This window comes from Tubulanus polymorphus, chromosome 7 (genome assembly GCF_964204645.1).
Source record: "Tubulanus polymorphus chromosome 7, tnTubPoly1.2, whole genome shotgun sequence".
Taxonomy (NCBI): domain Eukaryota; kingdom Metazoa; phylum Nemertea; class Palaeonemertea; order Tubulaniformes; family Tubulanidae; genus Tubulanus; species Tubulanus polymorphus.
In genome coordinates, this window is record NC_134031.1 from 10,725,337 (window position 1) to 10,752,085 (window position 26,749).

General features: G+C 37.8%; 1 protein-coding gene and 1 long non-coding RNA gene across 2 annotated transcripts in view; both read right to left on the reverse strand.

Moving 5' to 3' along the window:
- Positions 1-19,410, reverse strand: part of LOC141909150 (E3 ubiquitin-protein ligase UBR4-like) — a 200,331-nt gene extending 180,921 nt beyond the window's left edge. Inside the window, exons 1-7 of the mRNA XM_074799535.1 lie at positions 19,368-19,410; positions 17,709-17,949; positions 17,199-17,428; positions 16,206-16,323; positions 15,397-15,614; positions 6,003-6,443; positions 5,839-5,930 (exon numbers count right to left, since the gene is read on the reverse strand). Coding sequence (XP_074655636.1) covers positions 5,839-5,930; positions 6,003-6,443; positions 15,397-15,614; positions 16,206-16,323; positions 17,199-17,428; positions 17,709-17,949; positions 19,368-19,370 — 1,343 coding nt within the window. The 5' untranslated portion in view covers positions 19,371-19,410. The remainder of the gene's footprint in view (positions 1-5,838; positions 5,931-6,002; positions 6,444-15,396; positions 15,615-16,205; positions 16,324-17,198; positions 17,429-17,708; positions 17,950-19,367) is intronic.
- A 15-nt stretch (positions 19,411-19,425) lies between these two features.
- Positions 19,426-21,764, reverse strand: LOC141908737 (uncharacterized). Its single transcript, XR_012619631.1, has 3 exons — positions 21,635-21,764; positions 21,090-21,258; positions 19,426-19,450 (listed from the first exon to the last, which is right to left on the reverse strand). It is a non-coding gene; the product is annotated as an uncharacterized LOC141908737 (long non-coding RNA).
- Positions 21,765-26,749: the final 4,985 nt, after the last annotated feature.

Below are 26,749 nucleotides of genomic sequence, written 5' to 3' on the forward strand. Positions count from 1 at the left end.
ATGCTAATGAATCAGCAGTCGAATTTATTAGTAAGCTGAAGGCCATGGAGAAGAAAATGGATCATGACCAAAATCAGAGCTGGTGGAGGAATGGAAATAACAGGAACAGGAATGGAAGGCACTATACTAGGACAAATACTGTGTCTGACTCTCGTGAGAGAGATGGAAATTTTGGATACGAATACAGACAAGGTACTCGCAATGAAGTGTGGAATGACAGAAATTGTCATCACAGATGTCCACCAAATATGTCTGACTCTCATGAAAAAGACGGAAATTATGGACAGGAGTACAGACATGGAAGTGGCAATGAAGGACGGAACGATAGAAATCACCATCACAGATATCCACCAAATTTACGAGAAAACATGGATGAACACCTGAAAAGCCAAGCGAAAGAATGGCCGCCGAGTGACAAAACTGATGCTTGCTACCTGCCCAAATGTGAGGATGATGCAAATTCCCTTGGAAGAGATAACACTAGAACGCCTCCAGGATCTGAGCAAACGAAAGCCTATTCAGACGCTAGTAGATTCATGCCCAAATGGAGAAGAAAAGACTTTAGATGTACCCAGATGAGGAAACCAGCACCTCCCGGTGTAGTTAAAGATGGAAAAATGACACAGACAAAAATGCCAAACGAAGAAGTAGAAAGGTCGTACACTCTGATAGATAGAGACACTGATAAGTGTGATGATAATTGTATGCAAGGGCAAGAGAGGTCGTCACCTGAGTGTATCCCAAAGTATCCTAGAGACAGTAGATGTCTAATTGAAGATTTGACTCCCTCTAATGAAAACATTGATCTAACTGAACTTATGAACAGATGTCCTGAGGTTGTTGATACACAGTTATCACTAAGACGGATACAACATTGTGATGTTGTAAATGACTGTAGTTACCCACTGGAAGATGTGATATTGCCTGAAGGAATGGCTAGTGATGTAGGTACCTCTGACCCCAATAAACGTGATAGCCCAAGAAATCTGGTATCCTCGGAAAGCAAACAGCATTTTTTAGGATCAGGGACCAAAAAACCACAAGTGAGGCTGAAGAAACCAAGCCCGCGAAAACGCGAATAACAACATTAAACATTGACGGAATTAAAAGTAATCTGGTATATTTGCTAGATCAACTAAAACAAACTTATCATGCAAACAATATCATGCTTATCCAAGAACATTAGCTTCACCACTACGAGGCAGGAAATCTGTCGCACTTACTTCCGGGATATGATGTACTGATAAATGTTATGATGATAATGACCCAATCCCATCTGACTGCAGAACCAGAGGCAGAGCGGGTGTTTCCATAATATGGAGGAGTGATCTGCGAAACGTCGTTAAACCACTGGTGGATGGCAGTACAAGAGTAACTGCAGTACAGATCAGTGGAAGTAAAAATGGTATCACTGTCATTAACACATATATTCCGATGGCAGGTACTAGGGACACCCAGACTTCATATCATGAGGTCCTAGATGAGGTGCACAAGTTGTTTCAAAAATATGCCGAAACGAAAATATTATGGGGAGGCGATATAAATGCTAGTTTTGACCGAGTGAAACCAACTAGTAATGACACAAAGCTACGGAAAGCTGTTAATAAAATGGGCTTAACCACCCCCTTTTATGATGACATTGGACCAACGTACCATCACTTTGTGGGAGGTATTACCTCAACTATTGACATGTTCCTGATGAGAAGTGGTGACAATGATATAGCCGTGAAAGCTACCTTGGATAGAAGGAATCTAAATACTAACCTCTAAATACTGGTCCTCATGACCCGGTGACAATCTATGTTGAACATAAGATGCAGAATAATGATTATCCACGGAGGAAGAATATGGGGGAAGAATATGCTATCCCGAGATGTAATTGGAAGAAGGTAAACACTGATAAATACAGGAAGAAAATTAAAGAAAAGGTGGATATCATGCTATCTCATCAAGGCGTAGAGGAAATTCATACTCAGATACTGGTTAGCCATATTGACCAGATCCTGGTAAGCTCAGCAATGGAAGCAGGAGGACAACCTCGAGTGCGGAGTAAAATAAAGAGGAAGTTCCCTTGGATTAGCCACACACTACGACCCCTGATGAAGCAGAATAAATTGACACATGCTAGATGGAAGGAAGATATGAAAAATCATACATTGTTCCTAGAGAAACGTCGTGCAAGAGCTGAACTTAGATCAGCTCAGCGGAAACTTGCCTATGAGAAAAGACAAAACCATTATGATGATATCCTGACAGCGTGTACAAATGATAAGCAATTGTTCAACAAACTTATTGCGACGCAGCTTAAACCAGGTCTAAGTAACCAAAATGTAAGATTTTCAAGTGATGACGACCCTGAGGTAGAATGCTGGGCCTCTTACTTTGAAGAGTTGGCCACACCAAAGCCCGATGAATTTTTCGATGAGAACTATAAAAAGTCTATGACAATCCAAAAGCTCTTAATTGAAAATGTGTCAAAGCAGCAAAAGGCCCCTTCATGGGACCCAGCCTGGATATTGAAGCATATCAAGTCTATGAAAAATGGAACGGCAGCAGATGAGTATGGTCTATCAGCAGAGGACCTGAAAAATGCACCTGAATGTGCAACTGATCTTCTCCTGATTATAGCTGAAAGAGTGTTCGAGCGAGGCGAGTTGCCTCAACAGTTCAAGCAAGGCGTCATAACACCTGTTCAAAAGCCAGGCAAGCCTCCAGATAACCCGGACAACTACAGGAGAATAACTGTCTCTTCTACTATTGGAAAGGTAATAGAAAAAGAAATTGCAAGGCTTTCTGATGAAATACTGGTCCCAAACCAATGTAAACTGCAGTTAGGTTTCACCGCAAAAAAGTCTCCATCACGTGGAGCCCTCATCATTACAGAGGCTATTGCGGATGCAAATGATAGTAAACAGCCGCTGGACGTCATTTTCATGGATGTACAAAAGGCCTTCGACACAGTTGACCACGATAGCATGTTAGTTGCCCTCTATAACAGTGGAATACAGGGCAAACTATGGCTTATGTACCAAGATATGTACAGTGATGTGAGAACCAGAGTCAAATATGGGTCCATCTTTTCATGATCCATATCTGAGGCACAAGGAATACGGCAGGCTGGCATTACTAGCACGATATGCTTCAAGGCAAAATCAGACAACATGATACGTTCAATTGGCACACATCCTGACTCTTACAGATTTGGCACCGTTGATACGGGAGCCCCTACTGTAGCGGATGATACGGCGATACTGGCAAAACCAACACTTGGATCGAAGACCCTCATTGGAATTGTCGTGAATGATGCAAATAGACAGCGTTACAAGTTTAGTGAAACGAAGACAAAAGTAATGGTGATGAACCAAAAAAATGGTAACCCTGAGATAGGAGTGTATGTTAATAATACTGTAGTTTCACAAACAACCCAAGAAAAGCATCTCGGGTTTGAAAGGACATGTGACAATAAAGCAGAAGCAACAATCGAGGAGAGGATAAAAAAAAGCACGTTGTACTTCGTATGCACTGATGGGTGCTGGTATGCATGGACTAAATGGAGTTGGACCGGAAGTAGCCTTGAAATTGCTGGAAGTATATGTAGTCCCTGTGCTAACATATGGACTGGAAGCCATCATTATAACAGAAAGAGAATATGAATTGTTGGAAGTGTACTATAAGAAGGCTCTACCCATATTCAGTATCTGCCTGATAGTACGGCTACTGTTGCTGTTTACCCGCTTGCTGGTGTGATACCAATTACTGCCCAAATTCACATCAAGATGCTGACATTTCTTGGCTCTGTAGCCCGTAACCCAGCGTCAATAGAGTATCAAATTATTATCAGACAGTATGCAGCCAAAACGTCTGCTGCGAAATCATGGACAAACCATGTAGCCATGCTCCTTGATAAATATGATCTTCCACCGATTTTGGAAGTCCTGACTGGAGAGTCCGCTAGATCAAGATGAGATGGAGAACGAGAGTGAAGCAAGTAATACAGAAAGCTTGGTATGATGGTATGAAGTGTAAAGCTGAAGGCATGTCCTCACTACAGTACCTGGACGCAAAAAACTGTGTGCCAGGGTCTGTTCATGCGGTGTGGAAGTGTGAATTCTCCTACGGATGTCCCGATGGCGACTATCAAGGCCCGGCTCCTGGTCCAGAGGTATCCTTTATCTGGCCTGAAATATGCTATATATTTTAATATACCTACTCTATTTTATTACGGGGAACCCCCTATAGTTATCGGGTACCCCCTTTTAAGATCCCCCTTAGTTACTACTACCCCCAACTACAATGAGTGATATTACGAACAAACTCAGTGGTTGGTCTGATGGTGACATCATATAGGCCGGAACTACGAGAACAAGAACAAGAACAAGGCATAAAAATCTTGAATATTAAGTGAACAGAACTATTGATTGCAGTGTATTTAACCTCACTTATCAGATCTTTCGTTAACTTAATGACAGTGTGCTTTGGTTAAGAGTAAACATTTGTTATGAAATGGGGTTTTTACATAGTTTGATAGTCAAAAATGTATCTTATAATTATGTGTAAAATACTATTTTCATGTGATAGACAGTATGAGTAGAGATTAGTTGTTTGTCATAGACAGTATTTATCTAGTAATTAACAGCTTTGGAATTAGATAATTGTTGTTATCATAGTTTGGATAGTTCATCGTTAATTTGGCAGTGTGTCACAGTTTGGATCACGTCTTGACACTTCTCAGATCTCTACTCGTATTTACTAAAAATATCTAATAAACATTGAGTCAGGGTTGAGTTTTAGACGGTTTAGTTTTGAGACGGGAGTCTAAGACAGACGAGTTACAACTGATATTTTGGGCTGACCCGTGTGTCATGAGCTCTGGATAGATATTATAACATAGGCCGACCAGCAGAGTCGAGAAAGGGATATAAAGAATAAATATTCACATCACATCACATCGGAAGTACCGTAAAAACCGGCGTATAAGTCTACGCGGCGTATAAGTCGAGGTCGATTTTTAGACCTACATTTCATGATTTTAACATATATCCGGCTTATAAGTCAAGTCTCTTCTTTTAGAAGAATAATTACTAGTATCATTGAATTGAATAGTTTGTTTTGATAACAATGTGTGCCTTCACGCACGCCACCGCGCCTCAGCCTGATTGCTGCTGTGTGTTAATCAATAGACTGTAACACACACTCAGGTATAATACACTACCATACAGTGATATAGTAGTGTGAGTCACACTCTATATATAGCCTATATATAGCCTAATGTATTAAGCGCTGCTATGAGCGCGCATATATGAATACATCGTTTTAAATGAAGCTGTGTCAAAATGAAAGAAGTTTTTTTCTTTAAATAGCTTTATTTATCATGAATAATTATTCAAACTGTTATAGCAGTGAGAATATGAACACTGTCTTTTTTGTCTGGTAGAATCAATATTTCTTGTGACCTGAAAATACTTTGTAGAAAACTGAACTCGGCGTATAAGTCGAGGTGAATAATTTAGTGGTAAAATCAAGGGTTAAAAACTCAACTTATACGCCGGTTTTTACGGTATAGTAGTTACGTTCTTCTCCTTATCTGGATTATTAAAGAAAACTTTCGACACAGGATCATTCGCAACTTTCGCACTGTATCAACGGTTCGACCAGCATGAAAGTACAACCTTTCAGCTGATCGTGGAATCAACGAAAACACAGTTTACGTCTATTCATTCACATTCATGACAGATGCTGGCACGATACAAATAGCTCTTGTTCCTCGAGAGTGAATAATGAAAAAAAACTTTAGAAGTAAAAATCAGGACCATGTGGACACGGCCCGATTGCACTTACTTGATATAAGCTGAGTAACCTTCGATAAGATTCAAGATGCGTGGGAATAAATCCTGAGCGACTTCCATTGATTTCCGCTGGTCACTCTCTCCCTATACACACATATTAAAATTTAAATTTTTAAAAGATGTGTCATCAGACTGAAGTGCAATGCATTTACTTACCAGTGACTTGGTATAAAGATCATCTAAAAGAACGTGTACTTTAGCCAGGACGCAGTCAAGTGTAAGAACTGAACCAAAACTCGGCAATTCTTGCTTAGACATTATTTGTTCCCTGCTCATTGACATTGCTGCCACCTGACTTATATGGAACTGTAATACCATCTGGATATGAAAGCTGATATTTTCTACTGTTTCTACAGCACTTGCATGAATCTCAACAACCTGTTGTATTGTTTGGCCTTGTTTGACCAACCAGTCTTTGATCCAACTTGAAAACACTTTGTGTGGCACTCGTTGTGCCCAACGAAGAGTATGCAAGATCAGTGTTTCATCGGTAGGAACAGTTCCATCTGCTAGCATTTTCATAAAGCCAACAGATGGGGGTAAGCAATTCAATAGACGCCAACACACCAGGAAGTAATAGTGAACACTACATGTATCCTGAAATGAAAAATAAAGTAAAATATAGCTGCAAAGCAGCGATAACGGGTTTTCTGCACAGTCATAGAATCCTGTTCAACGGTGGATTTCGACGAGGCATTTGATAAGGCACAACATCAGCCATTACTAAACAGGCTATTAGGAAACAGTATTAATGATAGGTCGCCCAAATGGCTCAGCAGTTATCTCTGAACGAAAACTTGTAGCCGAAATCAACGGAACGCCTCATCTTGGAATAAGTCGGTCAAACTAGTGGAGTCACGCAAGGTAGTATCGTAAGTTGTCTTCTGTTTAATGTCCTCGCAAACGACATACACAGTAATCCAACATATACCAGACCGAGTAAATTTCCAAATCGACCTTAACACGCTGTTCGACCAAAAAACTTAATGTTCCAACAAGAAAATCTTGTTCGAATAAAAATAATTCTGTTTGATCGAACAATACGCTTTTTGCTTGAACTAAAAATTTTCTTCATTCTGACAAAAAATGTGTTCGAATAAAAAGCTATGTTATTGTTGAAATGAAAAGTTTTAAGTCCCGGCAAAAAAATTTGGTCGAGCGAAAACAATTTTTTCGAACAAATGTTTGAATGAAAACAATTCTGTTCCATTGAACGAAATACTTCATACTTTCGGTTCGGAGAAAAAACTTTTTCAATATACTTGTTCGAACGAAAAACTTAACGTTCTGACAAGAAAATTCTGTTCAAATTAAAAAAGATTCTGTTCAATTGAACGATTGTTCGAACGAAAAACCTTTCGTTTGGACAAAAAAAAAGTTTGTTCAACTTTGTTCTTACGATTTTTTCAAATTGGTTCAATCGTATAGAATATTATTGGTTCGAACGAAATAAATTTTGTTCCGACGAAAGAATTTTCAAGCGAAAGGTCTTTTGAACGAAAAAAAAGATATTTCTGGTGCTCCGCAGTAACTTAAAGCCGGACGTAGGTCCTGTGACACGATGCGATCGTCGCGTTGCATCGCAAGTTTTTGTGCAAGTCGGTTGCAATACGATTGTGTGTGACTAGTTTCTGCCAGTCGCAAGAGCGCGTCGGTTGGTTGTGACAGTCGTGTCGCGTCGCAGAAAGTAGAACACGTACGACTCCATGTGACTGGCGTTGCTGGAAGATGAGTACGCCAGTGATATGACGACTGAGTTTCAATTCGTCAAAACGTCACGATATGTCAACATATTTATGTTGACTTGATGCGATATATCGACATAAATATGGCGACTTGTCGAGTTGAAACGCGACAACTCGAGGCCCTTTATCGCTTCCGTAGATCTTTCATTAAGTAGGATCACTTGAATGATCGCTTTAATATCACTTTTAAAAAAAAGAATCTGCCAAAATGACCTTATTATTCGACACTATATCTACGGAAGCGATAAGGGGCCTCGAGATGTCGCGTTCCAACTCGACAAGTCGCCATATTTATGTCGACATACCGCGATACATCGCGTCAAGTCGACATGAATATGTCGATATATCGTGACGTTTTGACGACATATTTCGTTTTCTCAACCATTTTCCTCGTGACAAGTCGACATATTCATGATGACTTGAAACTCAGTCGTCATATTACTAGCGTCCTCATCTTACATTTAGACATGTCTTCAAATGACGGCTTGTCCCGTGGAAAATGAGCAAAAAAGCGAAATTTGTTGTGAAAACGTCACGATATGTAGACATATTCATGTGGACTTGACGCGATATATCGACATAAATATGGCGACTTGTCGAGTTTGAACGCGACAGCTCGAGGCCCTTTATCGCTTCCGTACTATATCAGATTAATCGACTTCAAAATAGGCGAAAGCATAAGTCTTTATTACGTTATTAATTGGCCTAATTATTCAAAAGCTAATAAAGTGGGCGACAAAACCAAAAAAATTAATTGTCGCGGGCGAAAAAACCAAAATAATCATTTGTCGCGGGCGATAAAACCAAAATAATCAATTGTCGCTGGCGACAAAACCAAAATATTGAATTGTCGCGGGCGATAAAACCAAAATAATGAGTTGTCACTGGTGATAAAACCAAAATATTGAATTGTCGCAGGCGATAAAACCAAAATATTGAAGTGTCGCAGGCGATAAAACCGCGACAAAAAAAAAATTGTCGCAGGTGATAAAACCAAAATAATGAATTGTCGCGTGCGACAAAACCAAAATAATGAACTGTCGCGGGCGATAAAACCAAAATAATGAATTGTCGCGGGCGATAAAACCAAAATAATGAATTGTCGCTGGCGATAAAACCAAAATATTGAATTGCCACAGGCGATAAAACCACGACAAAAAAAAAATTGTCGCGGGCGATAAAAGCAAAATGATGAATTGTCGCTTGCGACAACACCAAAATAATGAATTGTCGCGGGCGATAAAACCAAAATAATGAATTGTCGCGGGCGATAAAACCAAAATAATGAATTGTCGCGGGCGACAAAACCAAAATTATTGTTTTGTCGCGTTATTTTAGTTTTGTTGTTTTGTCATGATGTCGCCCTCATTTGCATATACGTGTTTTTTTTACGCATGGCCCTTATCAGCCACCATACTATAAAGCCTTAAGGTCGCGTAAAACTCGATAAACACTTCAAGCGACACAGCGAACGATCTCCTTTCCCCCACAGCGAACGCTTAACCTAGTAGAGGCTACTAGCCTATGTAGGCCTATGTATATGCATAGGCCTAAAATCCGGACAGATTGGTCGTAGGCCTATTGAATAACAACCTACCTAAATATCGTAAATTTTGTTTTGAAGTTCAATCCAATGAGTCCGTTAATAAACGCAACAATTATACTGTGTTTGTTTGAGACAGTAAAGCTCAGTACCGGTAGGCCTTAAGCCGCGTCAAACTCGATAAACACTTCAATCAAGCGACACAGCGAACGATCCCTTTCCCCCACAGCGAACGCTTACTCCGAATGTCAAGTGTGAGTCCAGCATACGGAAAGGATTGTGTTATATACTTGTATTTAGTAAATACCTTGTGCATTTGGCAATGATCGGTATGTACTGTAGGAAATATAGAGTATTGATGGTATTGATATAGAGGTTGAAGCCCGCGGCCAAATAAAGTAATATATTCTTTTATTTTGATACCTCGTCGACATAACAGCTTTTCTCCGCTATATCTCTTCGGCATGTTTCGTTTAGGCCTACGACTCCCCGGTACACTTATTATTTATCTTAGTAAATACACGGTTAATTTGATAAAGAAAAATAGGTATTGCTAAACAAACTGCATGACGCCCGCAGCCAAATCACTGGTAGTAATAAATTAATTTGTACTCGATTTGATTCCCATCATGAGGTGAAACTCGCAGCTGATCCCCCGAACGACGATGTAGTGACACACGATTCGTCGATGTTTACGGCTCGACAGTGCTTTTAAAATCTAAAGTATTAAATTTCCTGTATATCGGTAATACGATTTGATGAGGAAAATGGGCTATTGTTAAAATTAGTTTTTAAAAACCGCGACAGAATGGGCAATCTTTGGGTAATAAATTTGTTTATTTATGCTTGAATTGATAATTGATGTGACAAGAAACGTGCGGTAGAATTCGGAAAGAGAACTCAGAAAAACATGTCGGCTCTTTGAATGGGGCTCAATTTTCGATGTTTACGGCCCGACAGTGCTTTTGTAACGATGATTCTTCGAAATACGCACGGGGTATTTGTAGATCGAAGTGAGCTGAATGATATCAGATGGATTGTATCGACAACAGCGTCAAGGTAACAAAGCCTTTGTTCTTTTAGTGAAAATAGTGTGGAAGAAAATAATGAAGCTGCAAAGCAGCGATAACGGGTTTTCTGCACAGTCTTAGAATCCTGTTCAACGGTGGATTTCAACAAAGCATTTGATAAGGCTCAACATCAGCCATTACTGAGCAGGCTATTAGGAAACAGTATCAATGATAGGTCGCCCAAATGGCACAGCAGTTATCTCTGAACGGAAACTTGTAACCGAAATCAACGGAACGCCTCATCTTGGAATGAGACTGTCTAACTAGTGGAGTCACGCAAGGTAGTATCCTAAGTCGTCTTCTGTTTAATGTCCTGACAAATGACATACACAGTAATCCAAAATATACCAGACCGAGTAAATTTCCAAAACAACCTTAACACACTGTTCGACCAAAAACTTAATGTTTCGACAAAACCACGGGTGACAAAACCAAAATTATGAATTGTCACGGGTGACAAAACCAAAATATTGAATTGTCACAGGCGACAAAACAAAAATAATGAATTGTCGGGGCGATAAAACCAAAATAATGAATTGTCGCGGGCGATAAAACCACAATAATGAATTGTCGCGGGCGTTAAAACCAAAATATTGAATTGTTGCGGGCGATAAAACCAAAATAATGAAGTGTCGCGGACGACAACACAAACTATTGAATTGTTGCGTGCGACAAAACCAAAATAATGAATTGTCTCGGGCGACAAAACCAAACTAGGGGGTCCAGGGACACCATGCTCACTTGGGCAGTGGTTTAAAATGCTCAACAATCTAACAATTTCAATACATAACGCCCTCTAGTGACCATATACAAAAACCAATGACTTTGAAACCCACCACAATCATAGAACATGTGAGCAGCTAAGATTTTGTAATTGATTGTGATAACAAAATATGCCCCGTTACCAATTTAATATGGAAATACTAAGTTATTCTACTATTCAACGCCCCCTGGTGACCATATGCAAAACCCAATGACCTTAAAACTCACCACAATCGTAGTACATGTCATGAAATAGAACTTTGCAATTGATCATAGTAACAAAATATGCCTAGGTACCAATCTAATAAGGAAATACTAAGCCATTCTACTATTCAGCGCCCCCTGGTGACTATATGGAATAACTAATGTCCTCAAAAACTCACCACAATCATAGACGACGTCATGAACTACAACTTTGCAATGGATCATGGTAACAAACTATGCCTAGGTACCAATCTAATAAGGAAAAACTAAGCTTTTCTACTATTCAACGCCCCCTGGTGACTATATGGAATAACTAATGTCCTTAAAAACTCACCACAATCATAGACGATGTCATGAACTACAACTTTGCAATTGATCATGGTAACAAAATATGCCTTGGTACAAATATAATATAGCGATACTAAGTTATTGTATTATTCAACGCCCCCTGATGGCCACATACAATAACCAATGACCTTGAAACTCACCAAAATCATAGAACACGTTATGGGCTACAACTTTCCAATTGAATATAGTAACACAATATGCTTAGGTATCAATTAATTGTGGAAAAACTTTTTCCCACCTACGAATGAGTACTGATGACACCAAGATGGCCGCCAATTGCGTCATAATTGGCTGATCAAAAATACCTGTCCCAGGTATAAAACATCCCTCTCTAAAGAATATCCATCAGCAATTGCAATGAGAAATGGCAAACCAGTAGGAAGCTACAGGACCTAGAATTCTGGCCAAAATTGACATTTTTGGGCACTAAAAAGGTCATAGGACGGCCATCTTGAGTCAGATTGACCCAATTTTCTTATGCTGATGGGCCTTTGGTAGATTCAAATATAAACGAAAGATCAAGGTAATTGATCAAAGCGTCTTCAAAATTTTCTTCAGGTGACAAATCCAAAATAATGAATTGTCCCGGGCGATAAAACCAAAATAATGAATTTTCACGTGCGACAAAACCAAAATAATGAATTGTCGCGGGCAATAAAACCAAAATAATGAATTATCGCGGGCGATAAAACCAAAATATTGAATTGTCGCGGGCGACAAAATCAGAAAAAAAAATTGTCGCGGGCGACAAAAACAAAACATAAAACCAAAATGATTAATTGTCGCGGGCGTCAAAACCAAAATAATGAATAGTCGCTGGAGATAAAACCAAAGTAATGAATTGTCGTGGGCGATAAAACCAAAATATTGAATTGTCGCGGGCGACAAAACCAAACTAATGAATTGTCGCGGGCGACAAACCCAAAAAAAGAATTGTGGGGGCGACAAAACCAAAATAATGAATTGTCGCGGGCGACAAAACCAAAATGGTGAATTGTCCAGGCGACAAAACCAAAATGGTGAATTGTCGCGGGCGACAAAACCAAAATAATGAATCGTCACGGGCGATAAAACCAAAATGATGAATTGTCTCGGGCGACAAAACCAAAATAATGAATTGTCGTGGGCGATAAAACCAAAATAATGAATTATCGCGGGCGATAAAACCAAAAAGAAGAATTGTCGCGGGCGACAAAACCAAAAAGAAGAATTGTCGCGGGCGACAAAACCTAAAAGAAGAATTGTCGCGGGCGACAAAACCAAAAAGAAGAATTGTCGCTGGCGACAAAACCAAAATAATGAATTGTCGCTGGAGATAAAACCAAAGTAATGAATTGTCGCAGGTGACAAAACCAAAATATTGAATTGTCGCGGGCGACAAAACCAAAATATTGAATTGTCGCGGGCGACAAAACCTGACTAATGAATTGTCGCGGGCGACAAAACCAAAAAAAGAATTGTCGGAGCGACAAAACCAAAATAATGAATTGTGGCGGGCAATAAAACCAAAATAATGAATTGTCGCGGGCGATAAAACCAAAATAATGAATTGTCGCGGGTGAATTCTCGCGGGCAACAAAACCAAAATAATGAATTGTCGCGGGCGACAAAACCAAAATGGTGAATTGTCGCGGGCGACAAAACCAAAATGGTGAATTGTCGCGGGCGACAAAACGAAAATGGTGAATTGTCCAGGCGACAAAACCAAAATGGTGAATTGTCGCGGGCGACAAAACCAAAATAATGAATTGTCGCGGGCGATAAAACCAAAATGATGAATTGTCGCGGGCGATAAAACCAAAATAATGAATTGTCGCCGCCGACAAAACCAAAATATTGAATTGTCGCGGGCGACAAAACCAAAAAGAAGAATTGTCGCGGGCGAAAAAACCAAAATAATGAATTGTCGCGGGCGATAAAACCAAAATGATGAATTGTCGCGGGCGATAAAACCAAAATAATGAATTGTCGCCGCCGACAAAACCAAAATATTGAATTGTCGCGGGCGACAAAACCAAAATAATGAATTGTCGCTGGAGATAAAACCAAAGTAATGAATTGTCGTTGATATTATATGGATTGTATATGAAACAGCGGTAAGGTAACAAAGCCTATGTTCTTTTGGTAAAAATAGTGTGGAAGAAAATAATAATAATAATAATCACGCGGATATCAATAGGGTTTTCTGTGAAATAACAGAAAACCCTAATTAGAACCCGCACATGACTCCACATTCTGTAGCTGTTATATAACTTCAAGCGGATTGTTAAGGGATTTAATGATTTTGTAGACATGGGTATCATCTGCAAAACCATGTCGACCAACATGATACGATTGGATGAGATCTCCTACCGGCAATATGTATACTAAAACTAATTGAGTAGGTACGCCTCTGATACGCCTTTTAAGCTATGTCTATAATAGACCAGTTCCTCAGCTAACAGTCGGGTAACGCTGTCTATACCAATTGAAAACACCAGGGCATTGTAGCTAGACGTATCGGCCCCACTCCGCGCGGTTGCGCCACCGCGCGGGATTTACGCGAAGCAGCAGAACACAAACATGGCCACTCTCTCAATTTTCAATGATAGAAATCGTGTGTGCATTTCAATTATTTCGGCTGTTAGGGTTTTAAGGCACAATATAAGTTGATGATGTGATATGGCGATGTTAATTAATAATAATTCCGCAGTGAAGCTAGTCACGAACGGTGCCGATTGAGTGTACAGCTGCCAAAAACACTGAAATGTGCGTAGTTGCGTAACTATTTGCAGTGAATTGCAGACGAAACATGAAGCCTTAACGGCCATTTATAAAAAAAATTATACCAATCGCAATTGTAAAATAAAAATGAGATAGAACCTATGTTAAAATTCTGACCATTTCTAAAATGTTATTACTAATTTTTAGTCAGTGCGGAACGTTTAATTTTCCAACAATAATGAGGGGTGGTAGGTAGTCATGCAATTCAAGTCATCATTTATTACACGTTTTTTCCGTGTTGTTGAAAATCTCGCGAGTCCTGGACCAAACCCCAATGAACAATGTGATCTTTGTGCTGGCCACAAATGCACACAGATCACACTACACTACCCATTACACACTCCAGTACCCACAGCTTTCATATATCCATCCAAATATTTAGTGTCTTTCTTCCTGGGGAGATATTATTTGTTTTATAGGGATGAACCTCATACTATGTCTAACCAAGTTTTAGATATATTTCTCGAGAAATAAACCCTCTATTGCACTAACAGAATGCACCTCGGACCCTTCCTACCCGTTTACCAAGTTTGTAAAAGAAAAAATAATAAGAAAGGCTCCATTGCACTAGAGTCATATTTCAATGCGGCCCCCTGGAGGCCACAATTTAAACCAAAGAACCCTGAAGTTGGAATGTACAAGAGACTATTTCCTATCTGTGTATCAAGTTTGAAACAAGAAACGAAATTCTTAATATGGACATTCCTAAATTTACATGGGTGTATGTTTAATCCAGCATCAAAATTAAACATTGATACTCTAGAGTTTGAGCAGATGAAATGAAAAAGAATGAGAACTCTATTGGATTGATTTCAAATGACGGGACATCTTTCAAGTGAAGGACATCTTGGATAACCAACATGAGTCAAAAACAATAGGGTTCATCCTCCTCTCACAAAAGAAAAACACTGAAGAGGGAACAATATATGGGTATTTTGAACTAACAAGATGGCGAGAAGACTATGTACATGTAGTTGGACTCAGGTTAATTTTTCTAAGTCAGAGAATGTAGGGTGCTAGTGAATATTCATTTAGTTAGAAAACTATTGTTTACCAGAAAAACATAAAAATACTTTTTACTTTTGATGAAATTGAAATAAACAGTAAATGCTTACCAGCGCAGAGGTTTTTTCACCAGGAACAGTTGAAGGCTTATATTTACTCCCCGCAGCAAGTAATGATATTATTGTCTGATAGAATACATTATAATTCAAAACATCTGGGTTCCCGAGAATAAATGTACATGCCAATCCATCAATCTTCGGGACATCTTGCGTGTTATAGATAAAATCTGGCGGTGCAAGATTGTAGAATCGTGGATTCATTTCCACATCTATAGAAAAATCATTGAAATAGTTTTTTTATCCATATGACCCAGTTTATCAATTGATAACGGACCATGGATCATCATTGATATGTCTGGGATTTGCAACAATGTATGAAGATGAAATCTTGTTGCTCAACACCACTGTAGTAAGCAGGTTAAACTATGATGCTATACGTGGCAATGGGTTTTTGGCTGTGACTCACTAGCACATGGTGGAACAATCGACACTATGTTTGTTCTATATACATTGAATTTGAATGCTGAAAGGCATACCCAGTGACGTCATTATCAAGAAACAAGGTCAAGCATTGCTAAAGAGAATGGGAAATAATTCATTGAAATTTTGCTCATTTGCTTCCAGTACTTCCAAATGGCTTAGAGCTGACGGACGAAGCTTTCATATTACAATGTCATTCAAACACCAACATTATTCCAATATCATATTAATCCATCATATTAATTCCAACATTATCTCCCTCTCGACAAAATATCAGCTGTGTATATCCAGTGGTTACAATTTGTGCCACCAAGAGCTAACAGAAAAAACTCTCAGCGCCATTCTATAAAAATGTATGTCAAAATATCCACGACACTTACCTGCTACATCAGTTACAGTCTTCCTATAGTTATCTTCTACCTCTTTGCATGTGAAATGTGACTCAAAAACACTATCAGCCATTTCATGACTTTTAATTCCAAATAAATTCAATTGAACCTGTAAACAGCATCATCGTTAATGAAGTAAAATTGAAGACATGTATAATCTTGATCATTAAGCAAAAGTCAATAAAAATTTCAAATTTTAATTCATCATACTATTCATCATACATTGCTTATTTACTATTCATCATACATTGCTTTGCATTGAGTAGTTGTCATTAGATATTAAAAGATGATTTGAATTTTTATAGGCTATTTTGTCCAGTCAAGCGTTAATGAAAGAGGATGGCTGTAAAATGTGAGTTGGTGACTTTGTGCCCAAACTCACTGATCTTGAGACCCTGATAAGATAGAGACAATAGCCGCAAAATACCAATGAATTAAGCAATCAGACCTAAGTTTCCAATATTCACATCCATCAGCTTACAAATCTTGGTTAATCTATAAGCATTTACAGATACGCTTACTATATCTGTTAGTTCGCTCTCCTCTCTTAACCTTTAACCTGCCAGGAGCTTTAATTTAAGTCTTCTGTGTGCCAGGTGATTTACATAAAGTTATAGCATTAAATCCTTTATAACTGCCAAATTATATAAGGATAAAGGGCATTGGAGCTTCGCTAACTGTATCAATCATTTCAGCATTTACTAAATGCTCTTAATGTGGAATTGTTGTCAAAAGCCCCATAATATCAAAGACACAGGGATATTTGTTTTTAAAATTTTTTGAAAATAATCGATTACTTCCACGTTTGGAATATCAGTTAGTTGTATCAGTAGCTGCCATCCATAAAGGAACTACAGCTCGTGGTGCAGCACAGCCAATGAGAAATAACTATGGCAGATTAAGGGTTAAAGCTAATTTCAGCAATACAAATATCACGAAAACTAAACATAATCATGATTTCACCATAAATGAATGACTGTTTACCTGGGCTATGAGACCCTTCGGTGGATCATATAGATAATGTAACATGTAGTCGAACAGTAATAGCAACCTCGACAGTAATAGTGGACATGTGATCATTAGCTGATGAGTTGACACTGTACTATGGATATCCAGAATTGTCTGGCCTAGTTGCAGAATAACGTGTTTCTTCTGCATTAGATCAATACTGTGAAACAGGAACAGCAGCAGCTGCATATGTTCGACATTCACATCTACAAAACAGCAATATGAATATGATTTGATGCTCTCACAATGAATAAGGCAGCCAGGTAATGGATGGAATGAAAAAAGATTTGTAACATTCTTCGATGATTAATATCAGCTGAGAATGATACAAAATGACAACCTATGGTGCCACATCGAAAATCTGGTTAGTCACTGCTCCAGGAAAACCTATCCATCAAATACCCTGATAGCCAGCGACTAAAGTAAATTGGCTGCTATAGACTTAAATGGAGAAAATAATTATGAATCCATATGTGAGTGACATACCTTCCATGGCCTCAGTACAAGCCTCCTGGTTAATTATGCGTCCTTTCAGTGTAGCTATAAACCGTGCCCAAAGTTTGAAAATCAGCATGTCTGTTGGCCTTTTGAGCAATCCAGCTCCATATTCACGTTGTTGGCGCAAAAGGATTATCTCTGCTAACAAAGCTAGCGTTCGAGGGTACACAGTCAATGGCCACAATTCTTCACCAACAAGGTTAACACCAAGCTGACATAACCAGAAATCCTTCGATAAAAATATAAAAAACCGTTCATCTTCAAAGGCACAAAAATTAATTCCCAACCATTGGCAAATATATTTCACTCCATATCAAAATTTCATTTCTAAGTTGAATAACATTTAAAGGGTAACTGACACTTTTTTTTTACTTTTCAAAATATGATGTATTATTCTATTGATCTATACACTCATCTTCAACCGTAAACCTATTTCAAAGAATCAATGAGTTATTTAAATAGGCTACATCGATCAAATTGAAGATGCAGATTACAATCCGCTGCTATGAAGCTATTAAAGTACACTTTACTAAGCTCTCAGCACTGTTACTGCTGTTCCATAGTTCACCTATAGTTTAGCACCACAAGCATACTATACAGTGTCTTATAAGCACTCACAGATTTCAATCTCACTAAAGAATAAATAAATTCATATTCCTATACTATTTACTATTTTTCATAGTCATTTAAGGCTAAGTAGTTTGAAAACTAACTCTTCAAAACTCTACAAAAAACTTTCAATAAATTTCTACAGGTGTGTTTCAAGAAAAGAATTCCTGCAGCTAATTATGTCTAAGATTCTTGTCAAAATATCCTGGGTATTAGATCTAACCATGGTTTTACTTACTATCACTAAATGATAATCCAAAACGAATGATTTATACATCCGTGTTCCATGCTGTCTACTAGAAAATGCCATGGATTGCTATTGAAATCCTATTTTTTGTGCTTAGTTTGAACGGATGTGGTCCGTTCAACAGCTAATTATAATCGAGAGGCATTTCGTCTGAATTCGAATGCCAAATAGGTATAAAATTAAGTTGAATTGCTCTTGTAGCTTATTTCCTATTCATTTCTGTACACATCATTTCTGAGCCGTGCCTTTATTGACGGTGTTCTATTGATTGACACAGTACCATGCGTTCAGCAGAAGCAATGTATACACTGAACAGGTGAGCGAACATCTAAATCATCAATTCTGACTAGATTGAAAAGATTTTTCCAATTATGAAATCACCTAGCCTTATTGTATACTATTATCTATCGTTTAGTAGAAAAGTAGAAAAAAGTAGAAAAAAGTAGAAAAAAGTGTCAGTTACCCTTTAAATTGGGCTAACATTTTCCTCGGCCACTTATATACTAAATAATGCCAGCATATAAATTAATATTATGATGCAGACTAGAATGATGCTAACTATAACCCTTGGTCAGGAAATTGGTGGAATAAAATGATATATACTTGGACTGTTAGGATGTAATTGTTGTGCAGCATTTACTACAGATAAAGGCTTAAATATTTATAAGCCTAATGGGATACATAATTGTTTGTAATAAGTAATTCAGTGATTGTCAGTGAAGTTCAATCCATCAATCTCACTTAAAGTCTTCATTTTCAAAAGTTTTTATCTAATCTCTTCATAAACTGACCATAAGTGTTTTGTTGACAATGTCTGACGAAACAAGACAGTGATTAAATCTGACCAAAGCTATTGAGAAATCACCAGCAATGCCTAAAAAATAAAATATTTGTTATCATTATGCACCACAACACTCAGAGTGTCCCTATCCATGGTGTAGGCCAATTTTCTACGAAATTGATAGGCAATATCTAATACAGGCTTCCAACAGTTATGTTTAACTTGAATTCCAAACACGTTTTTCCAGGACCAATCAATCTATATTCCAGTGATGATTGCCAGTCTGAAGTAAGACCAACTTAGACAAGAATGCATGATGCCCTACTCTTTAAAACTGTTTCCTATCATAGGATGAGTAAAAGGCCTACTAAGGTCCATAATACTCAATCAACCGTAATATTATGGTTGATTAGTGCTTGCTGAGCCCTAGTTAGCCAGTCATGTAAAAATGGCCCATGAAGATGAGAAGGGCTCGTATCAGAGCTGACTATGATTGATTGCGTCAGATCTATATTTTTGATAAGGATATATTCTGGATTGAATTTGATTTTCTATACGGATTATTTGCTCATGATGTGACCAACTTCAGTTTATAAATGATAGCAGGTGATTATCAACACGAAAATGCTAAGGAAGACATTTGGCTAACGTACATGTTTTATGTCATACATAACGATTGGTCAAAGTAGTGTATTCACAGACAATGCTCTGCCTTTCGTACAACTATAGATTGCGTATCAGAAAATGAACTTTGACATTGTGTATGCATGTGACAGCAGCTAGTAAGCTCTCCTGCTAGAGAATTTGGTTAATAACCACTGTTTTTACATCTTTTACTATCATCGATATCAGACAAGATATTTCATAGCTGTCGCAGGATTCTTAGTACAAATCGGATGCATCAGCTGAATCGGATGCATCAGCTGATGACTTATTTTGACTGGCTGGCTGGCAATGTGAACAAAAACTGACTATGTGACAGCTCCAGTGCCAACCTACTTCGTAGTTGCAATTGGGGCAGCACTATACCATCATTGTGGCAGCCAACAAATGCAATCATTACTCAAGCTTGTGTCCAGCTATTGTGACTATTTTTCTAAACACATGGCTGATTGGCAGGATACCACATAAATATTTGGGTGCAGTAATACAAAATATCTTTCACTTTAAAAGATGGGCAACCTAATGAAAGTTCATAAATTATACCAGATGGGTGTGATTATAATAGATCCAATCATTACTCTAGTTGTGTCCAGACTACAGGGAAAATGATACAGTGGAACCTCGTTATAATGAACTCGGACACAAAGATGCGTCGGATATCACATATATAGAATCTCGTCCAAAATAAGACAATTTGATCAATCTTATACTGGGTATAACAAACCATTTGTTATTACGAACATATTTTCTGGTCCAGTGAAGTTTGCTGTAACGAGGTATCACTGTATTGCTATCATGACAATGTAGACTCATGACTGATTAGTATATTACAAGATACCATCCAAATGTCTACAAACATATACAAGACGTCTCAATAATAAGAGGGACTACACGATGAATGAAAAGTGAACAGCCCCAGGTGGGCTCATCTGTTTCACCAGAAACAGTGCTCCAGTATGACTGACCAGATATTTAAGGGTTAAAATCTGAGGCTAGAAAATGAACTTGTAAATAAAGCAAGTAGTAATTTAGTTTTTTTTCAACAAAGAATAGTACAGTAATGATATACCTGTTAATCCATTACTTGCATCTTTCTCAATATCTTTGATAACCTGAGCAACAGCAACTAAACTCTCTTCATTCAGTGAATCGGAAAGGTATTGCTTTACTTCACTACATGATGATCCAATCAAGTGACTTGTATAGAAGTTTAATATTCCACTAGCTAAACTTATATACTAGAAACAAGCAAATGAAAACAATGAATTACAAAATCAAAATTCAATTATCTATTACCAACCAAAAATGACCATCTTTATAAAAAAAAGATAATTTTAATCCATATTCGTTTTCGATCATTGAATATATAACCAAGAATAGAACTAAGTTACGAAATATAATCATGGGCGTTGCCTTAAAACACCCCTTTCAGACTTCGAATTTAAAAAATAAAGAGTAATTTAAGATCATTCAAGAAAATCAGAGATGGTTCTTGGCTTTCGACATAATGACAGATACAGTGCAAAATATGACATATAGTTCCCTTATATAAATTCTGACCCCCGTTAAAAATCCTAGTTACAGCCCTACTTCATCTACTCATTAGAAACAAACCCCATCCGATTCTTTTTTCTGCAGCAAAAGCACAGGCTTGTCAGAGTCATCTTCAATAGCTATTTTTTCATCTGAGTCTTGTAATGGAGTAGGAGGCACTGAGGAAGGTGTTGGGCTTGATGGTGTCTCAGTACTCAGGGTCTCCTCAAACCAATGACCTACGTTAAACACAAACACAAATACAAATATACAATTCCTGCAAAGATTTTCTGAACTTTTAGTAACTAACTAGATGAGTTGGTACGCCTCTTGTAAGCTATGTCTATAATAGACCGATTTCTAACTCAACAATTGGATATTGCTATCTACACCAAATCAAAACATGCGGGTATTGTACAACCTAGGGAGACATTATTTGGTTAATAGGAATGAACCTCAATATGTCAAGCCTGTGTTACATTTACAAGGCAGACCTGCTTACCCAAAAATTTCAACCTCAGTAGTATTGCATATTTATTTCAGTGAAAATAAGCTCACATCAGTAGTTTTAATGAATATTTGTCCGTCAAAAGTTTCCAATTAAGCATCAATAGTTTCATATCATAAAACCAGTAGTTTCCTTTAGGGTATCAGTAGTATCAGAAAACAGAATTAATCAAAAAATAAAATTGAATATTCTTTACTTTTTAAATTTTTCATCGCTCCTCCGGTCAATGAGAACCAAAATCTGAGGATTGGAAGGATAAAAACCTCGAGTGTTCTTAATTATCAGACAGTATGTTCAAAATGTGGCATTTAATTTAGCAATACCGATCTTTTCCCCCGAGTGAATCTACTTAGTATCAAGGAAAAGGTATCAGGCAGGTGCTGCCACTGTGATGAAAGGTTGAGTAGTGGATTTTCCCCAAGGATGAAAATATCTATTAATCAAGTCAGGAAAAATAATCGTTTAAAAAGAAAATATAAAAAACAATTTCATTTTCATTTTTATTTCGCCTTCCGACATTAAACATACCCTCAAAACAAAAAAGCCTAGCCACACGAAATACAGTAAAAACCACAGTTAAGTCAATGAGTCTTTAACCCCAGGTTTTACCAGCTGAAGAAATATTTATCTCGACGTTTATTATTCATACTTGTCTACTTCTTAGTATTTTTCAGGACACGATAACATATATTCGTTGAAAGTTTATTCATTTTAAAAACTTTTTATTCAAACACGGTATGAAAACGCGCGTGCCTATGTGAGCATTGGTATGCTGTCACGAGTGACTGTGTGTATAGAGTGTGTAGAGATTATATTGATCATACACAGCAGCAATGCAGTGAAAGAATAGATGGACGTGTATGCCACTGCCATATATTCAATACTCTGACCCGATTTACGAGCAGCAGAAGTAAACGAACCCGTACTCCCGTTTTTGAAAGTTCATAACCGTATTCACAGATGTGATGATATACTTTAGCTGTATTTTCATACAGGAAGATAAAACAAATCCGTATTTTGAAAGGAAAGGATAAAAAACTGTAGTTTTTACGGAGCATCTGTACTTCCTCATTTAGCTATTAAAATCCGTAGCAAATATGGAAATTCCATGGGGGTAAGCAGGTCTGACAAGGTGATCTGAAATCATCCCTTTTTCAAGTATTCAGGACCCCCTGGTGGCCACATGGAATATCATGTGACCTTGAAACTATGTGCTGAGGCATATCACTTTACCAACCACATATGTGCATACCCTACAAACTTTTCAATTACCATAAAGCTCTATCTCTTAAACCTGACGATGATCTCTGGGGCGAGATCGAAACGTCGTGTATTTCATATTTTAGATTTTCTTAATGAATAAATTATTGATTTTAAAATTCTTTTAATTTGTACAGTGTTTTTTTTAAATCTTATTATCCGTTCACCACGTTTGAGTGTGGTTATTGTACTATTTCTATCTCTTACAGTTTTCACTCTATGGAGCTCCAAAGTTACTACTGATTTTCCTACTTTTTAATTAACAATGATGGGCACTGAGTTTTTCTCAAATCACACACGGTTACTGAAAGAGTTAACGTGCAATTAATTGGAATTGGTAGTTCTAGGTTAAGACACCTGCGATGTTATCTCCAATTACAATTGACAGGCTGCAAAACCATATCCTCCACTGATTATGTCCAGGATTAATCAATATTTGAGAGCGTAGTTTTGCTCATCGACAGACACTAATGCACATGCCCAACAAATCCAGTTCATCCCTCATTCTTATATTCTGACCAAACAACAGTTTTGGAAATCACCACCATATCACCTTCTCAACTGCCATGCATTTCAGGGGTACTGTACCTAAAATAGGTTCCGAGTCGTTGTAATCACTGCTACCATCTGAACTACTGAAATCATCCTCATAAAAAGTATTTGAATCAGATGAACTGACACTTTCAGATTGTTCTTTAGTCTGGTTAATAGTCTGTTGGTGCTTAATTGTCATGCCCTGAAAAGTTCAGATACAGAGTGCACATTTTTGAATAGCGACTAGATGTCCAGGGACACCATGCCAACTTGGGAAATGCCTTGAAATGCTCAATAATCTGACAAATTCAATATTCAATGCCTCCTTGTGAACATATACTAAAATCAATGAAAAATTGTATAGGATTTAATTCTTAACGAATGGACGGAAGGATGGAAAGTCAATGCAATAGCCCAAAGTTTCAAAGTGGGCTGAAAATTTTGACACAAATAATTTTAATAATCAGGAATTCCAGAACTGTGGTACTCCAGGTGTTTGTAAAAACACAAGCATGTTCGTTTGGAAACATAATAGGTACTGGGTTTTCCCCGAGCGAGCAGTGTGGGCGAGTGGTTAGAGCATTTGACTCTGGGAAGCCAGGTTGTCAGTTTGAACCCCGTACATTACCGTAGTGTCCTCGGGCAAGACACATATCCTCATTGCCTCTCTCCACCCAGTTGTAAATGGGTGCCTGACCTGATAGATGATTCCTGAGAACCTAGTAGTTGCTCGGATGTTACTCGCCCCAGGGAGAGATGACTGATACATGGGATAGAGTTTTAGGCTGGGGATAATAATACCAAATTTGGAGCGCATCTGAGCTGACTCTGGTTAGGATACCTGTGCCTCATATAAATGACAATTATTTTCCTATTGACTCCCATAGTTATTGATAGGTATAAATATGTATACATAACATCCTGGGCTAAGAAATTAATTAAATATTACTTTTACATCAATTTCATGAATTTGAACCGATTCATATTTTTGGCGTAAAAAGACAACTGGACACTATCTTGAATCTGGTCAACCCATGTGATCCAAAAGTTCATGGTTTGAAATCGATAGTTCATCCATATTCTATATTAAATTAAGTTACCTTGTTGTATGAAGATCTCATCAAACTGAGTAGCAGGCTAGTTAGATTGATAGATGTGAAAATTTTCTTGGCTCTTTGCCATGCAGTGAATTCACCCTTTATTGTGAGTTCTGCTTCTGTTTTCAAAGGTGAAATCTGTATAATGAACAAAGTAGAGAAAATGTATTGACCAAAATCCTCTGTCATATTCATTACAAATTTAGAAATATCTGAGTGGTACCTTTCCAGAATTTTCTTCAATCTGAACGTCCTCCATCAATAGCGTGAGCGTTGTAAGAGCATGTACTGACAGCGCACAAGATAATACTCCAAAACTACATCCTACTGATCTACAAATCAAAGGAGATCAATAAGTCAAATCATCAAGAAGAGGCCCATGGGCATTGTGAAGTCTAACCATCAGAAAACCCTAGGAATGAGACCTCATTTGACTGTAGATTACTATCTATATGCCCATAATTTTTTCAATAACACATCTTAACATTTTACTGAAAGACTGACTTTTTCATGTGTTTTGATGAGTCATCATAACCTTTTATAAGCAAGGTTCAGTTGTAACAAAATAGGATGATATCTTACTAGATCATGGCTCTATATAAAACCATAAATTCAATCATTTATTTGCATGCAAACAGTTTCTCTTAACATTATAATGCATTTTATAGAGGAAACTTTGAGATAGAGGACAATTACATTGTTCTCCCACCAATCTAAATGCATAGCTAGCATGTAGCACGTAGCACTTAGCGATAGGGACAATTTCCTTATTCCGCACAACTCTACCTTATACAGTATATCACACACCATTTCATAGCACCATGTGGTACATTTCTTGGTATTTTGATTGGGTTTTTCATCTGAGTGTATGATTAAGTTCTAGTGGATATACTATTGTTTGATGACTGATTTAGATAAATCTTAGATTAATCAGAAGAAAAGAGACACCAACATCTATGAGTTGTTTGTATTGATTGGGTTAGGCAATAAGTTGTGGTCAAAAGTAAAATCAACGTTGATAACAGGTCACTGTCAAAGACACTAAACAAAGATATTTGTTTCAACTTGCAGTCGTAAGATAGAAATTGAAAATGAAATATTTGCAAAGCAGCAATAACTGGTTTTCTGCCTATCAGCATCATTAGTATGCAAACCTTTTGAAATAATGCATAGAAATTAAATATTGTTTATTGTCAGGTTTCAATCCTGGTATGATTGATACATTCAAACCCAAAACAGTAGTTTCCAATTTGTTAGAATGGAAACCAAATCAGAATTTAAATCCAATTCAATCCCAGTGATGACAGGCACTGTCAGACATAATAGCTCAGTGAACTCCCGGTTATCAACAGAGACCGAAGTACGTGCTATCAAAATTAACCCTCCCCTTAGAAAAGTATGCACTCTTTGAGCTCAACAATTGGCCTACATATATTACACTGATATTAGCTGCGTTCACACTAGGATTTCAGTACTAAGCATTCATACAATGAAATTATTCAAGGCCTATTCGCTTATTAAGCGCGGTGCCGAAAACCCGATCTCAGTACGGAACTGAACTGGCAACGAGATACCGTATTTTCCAGCAATTAAGCCATCAGTTTTTTAGCCTAGAATACATGATTTTCTCAATGCTTCGCCCAATAAGGCGAGGCCCTTTCATCAAGAGATTTTAATTAACAGATTTAGCAATTAGTCTTAATTGACAATGTATGAGGCTGACAATACGTGTCTGCCGATGTGCGAGTGCTGTGTATACTATCATCGACGAGTCACTGCTATATATAGACTCACTCA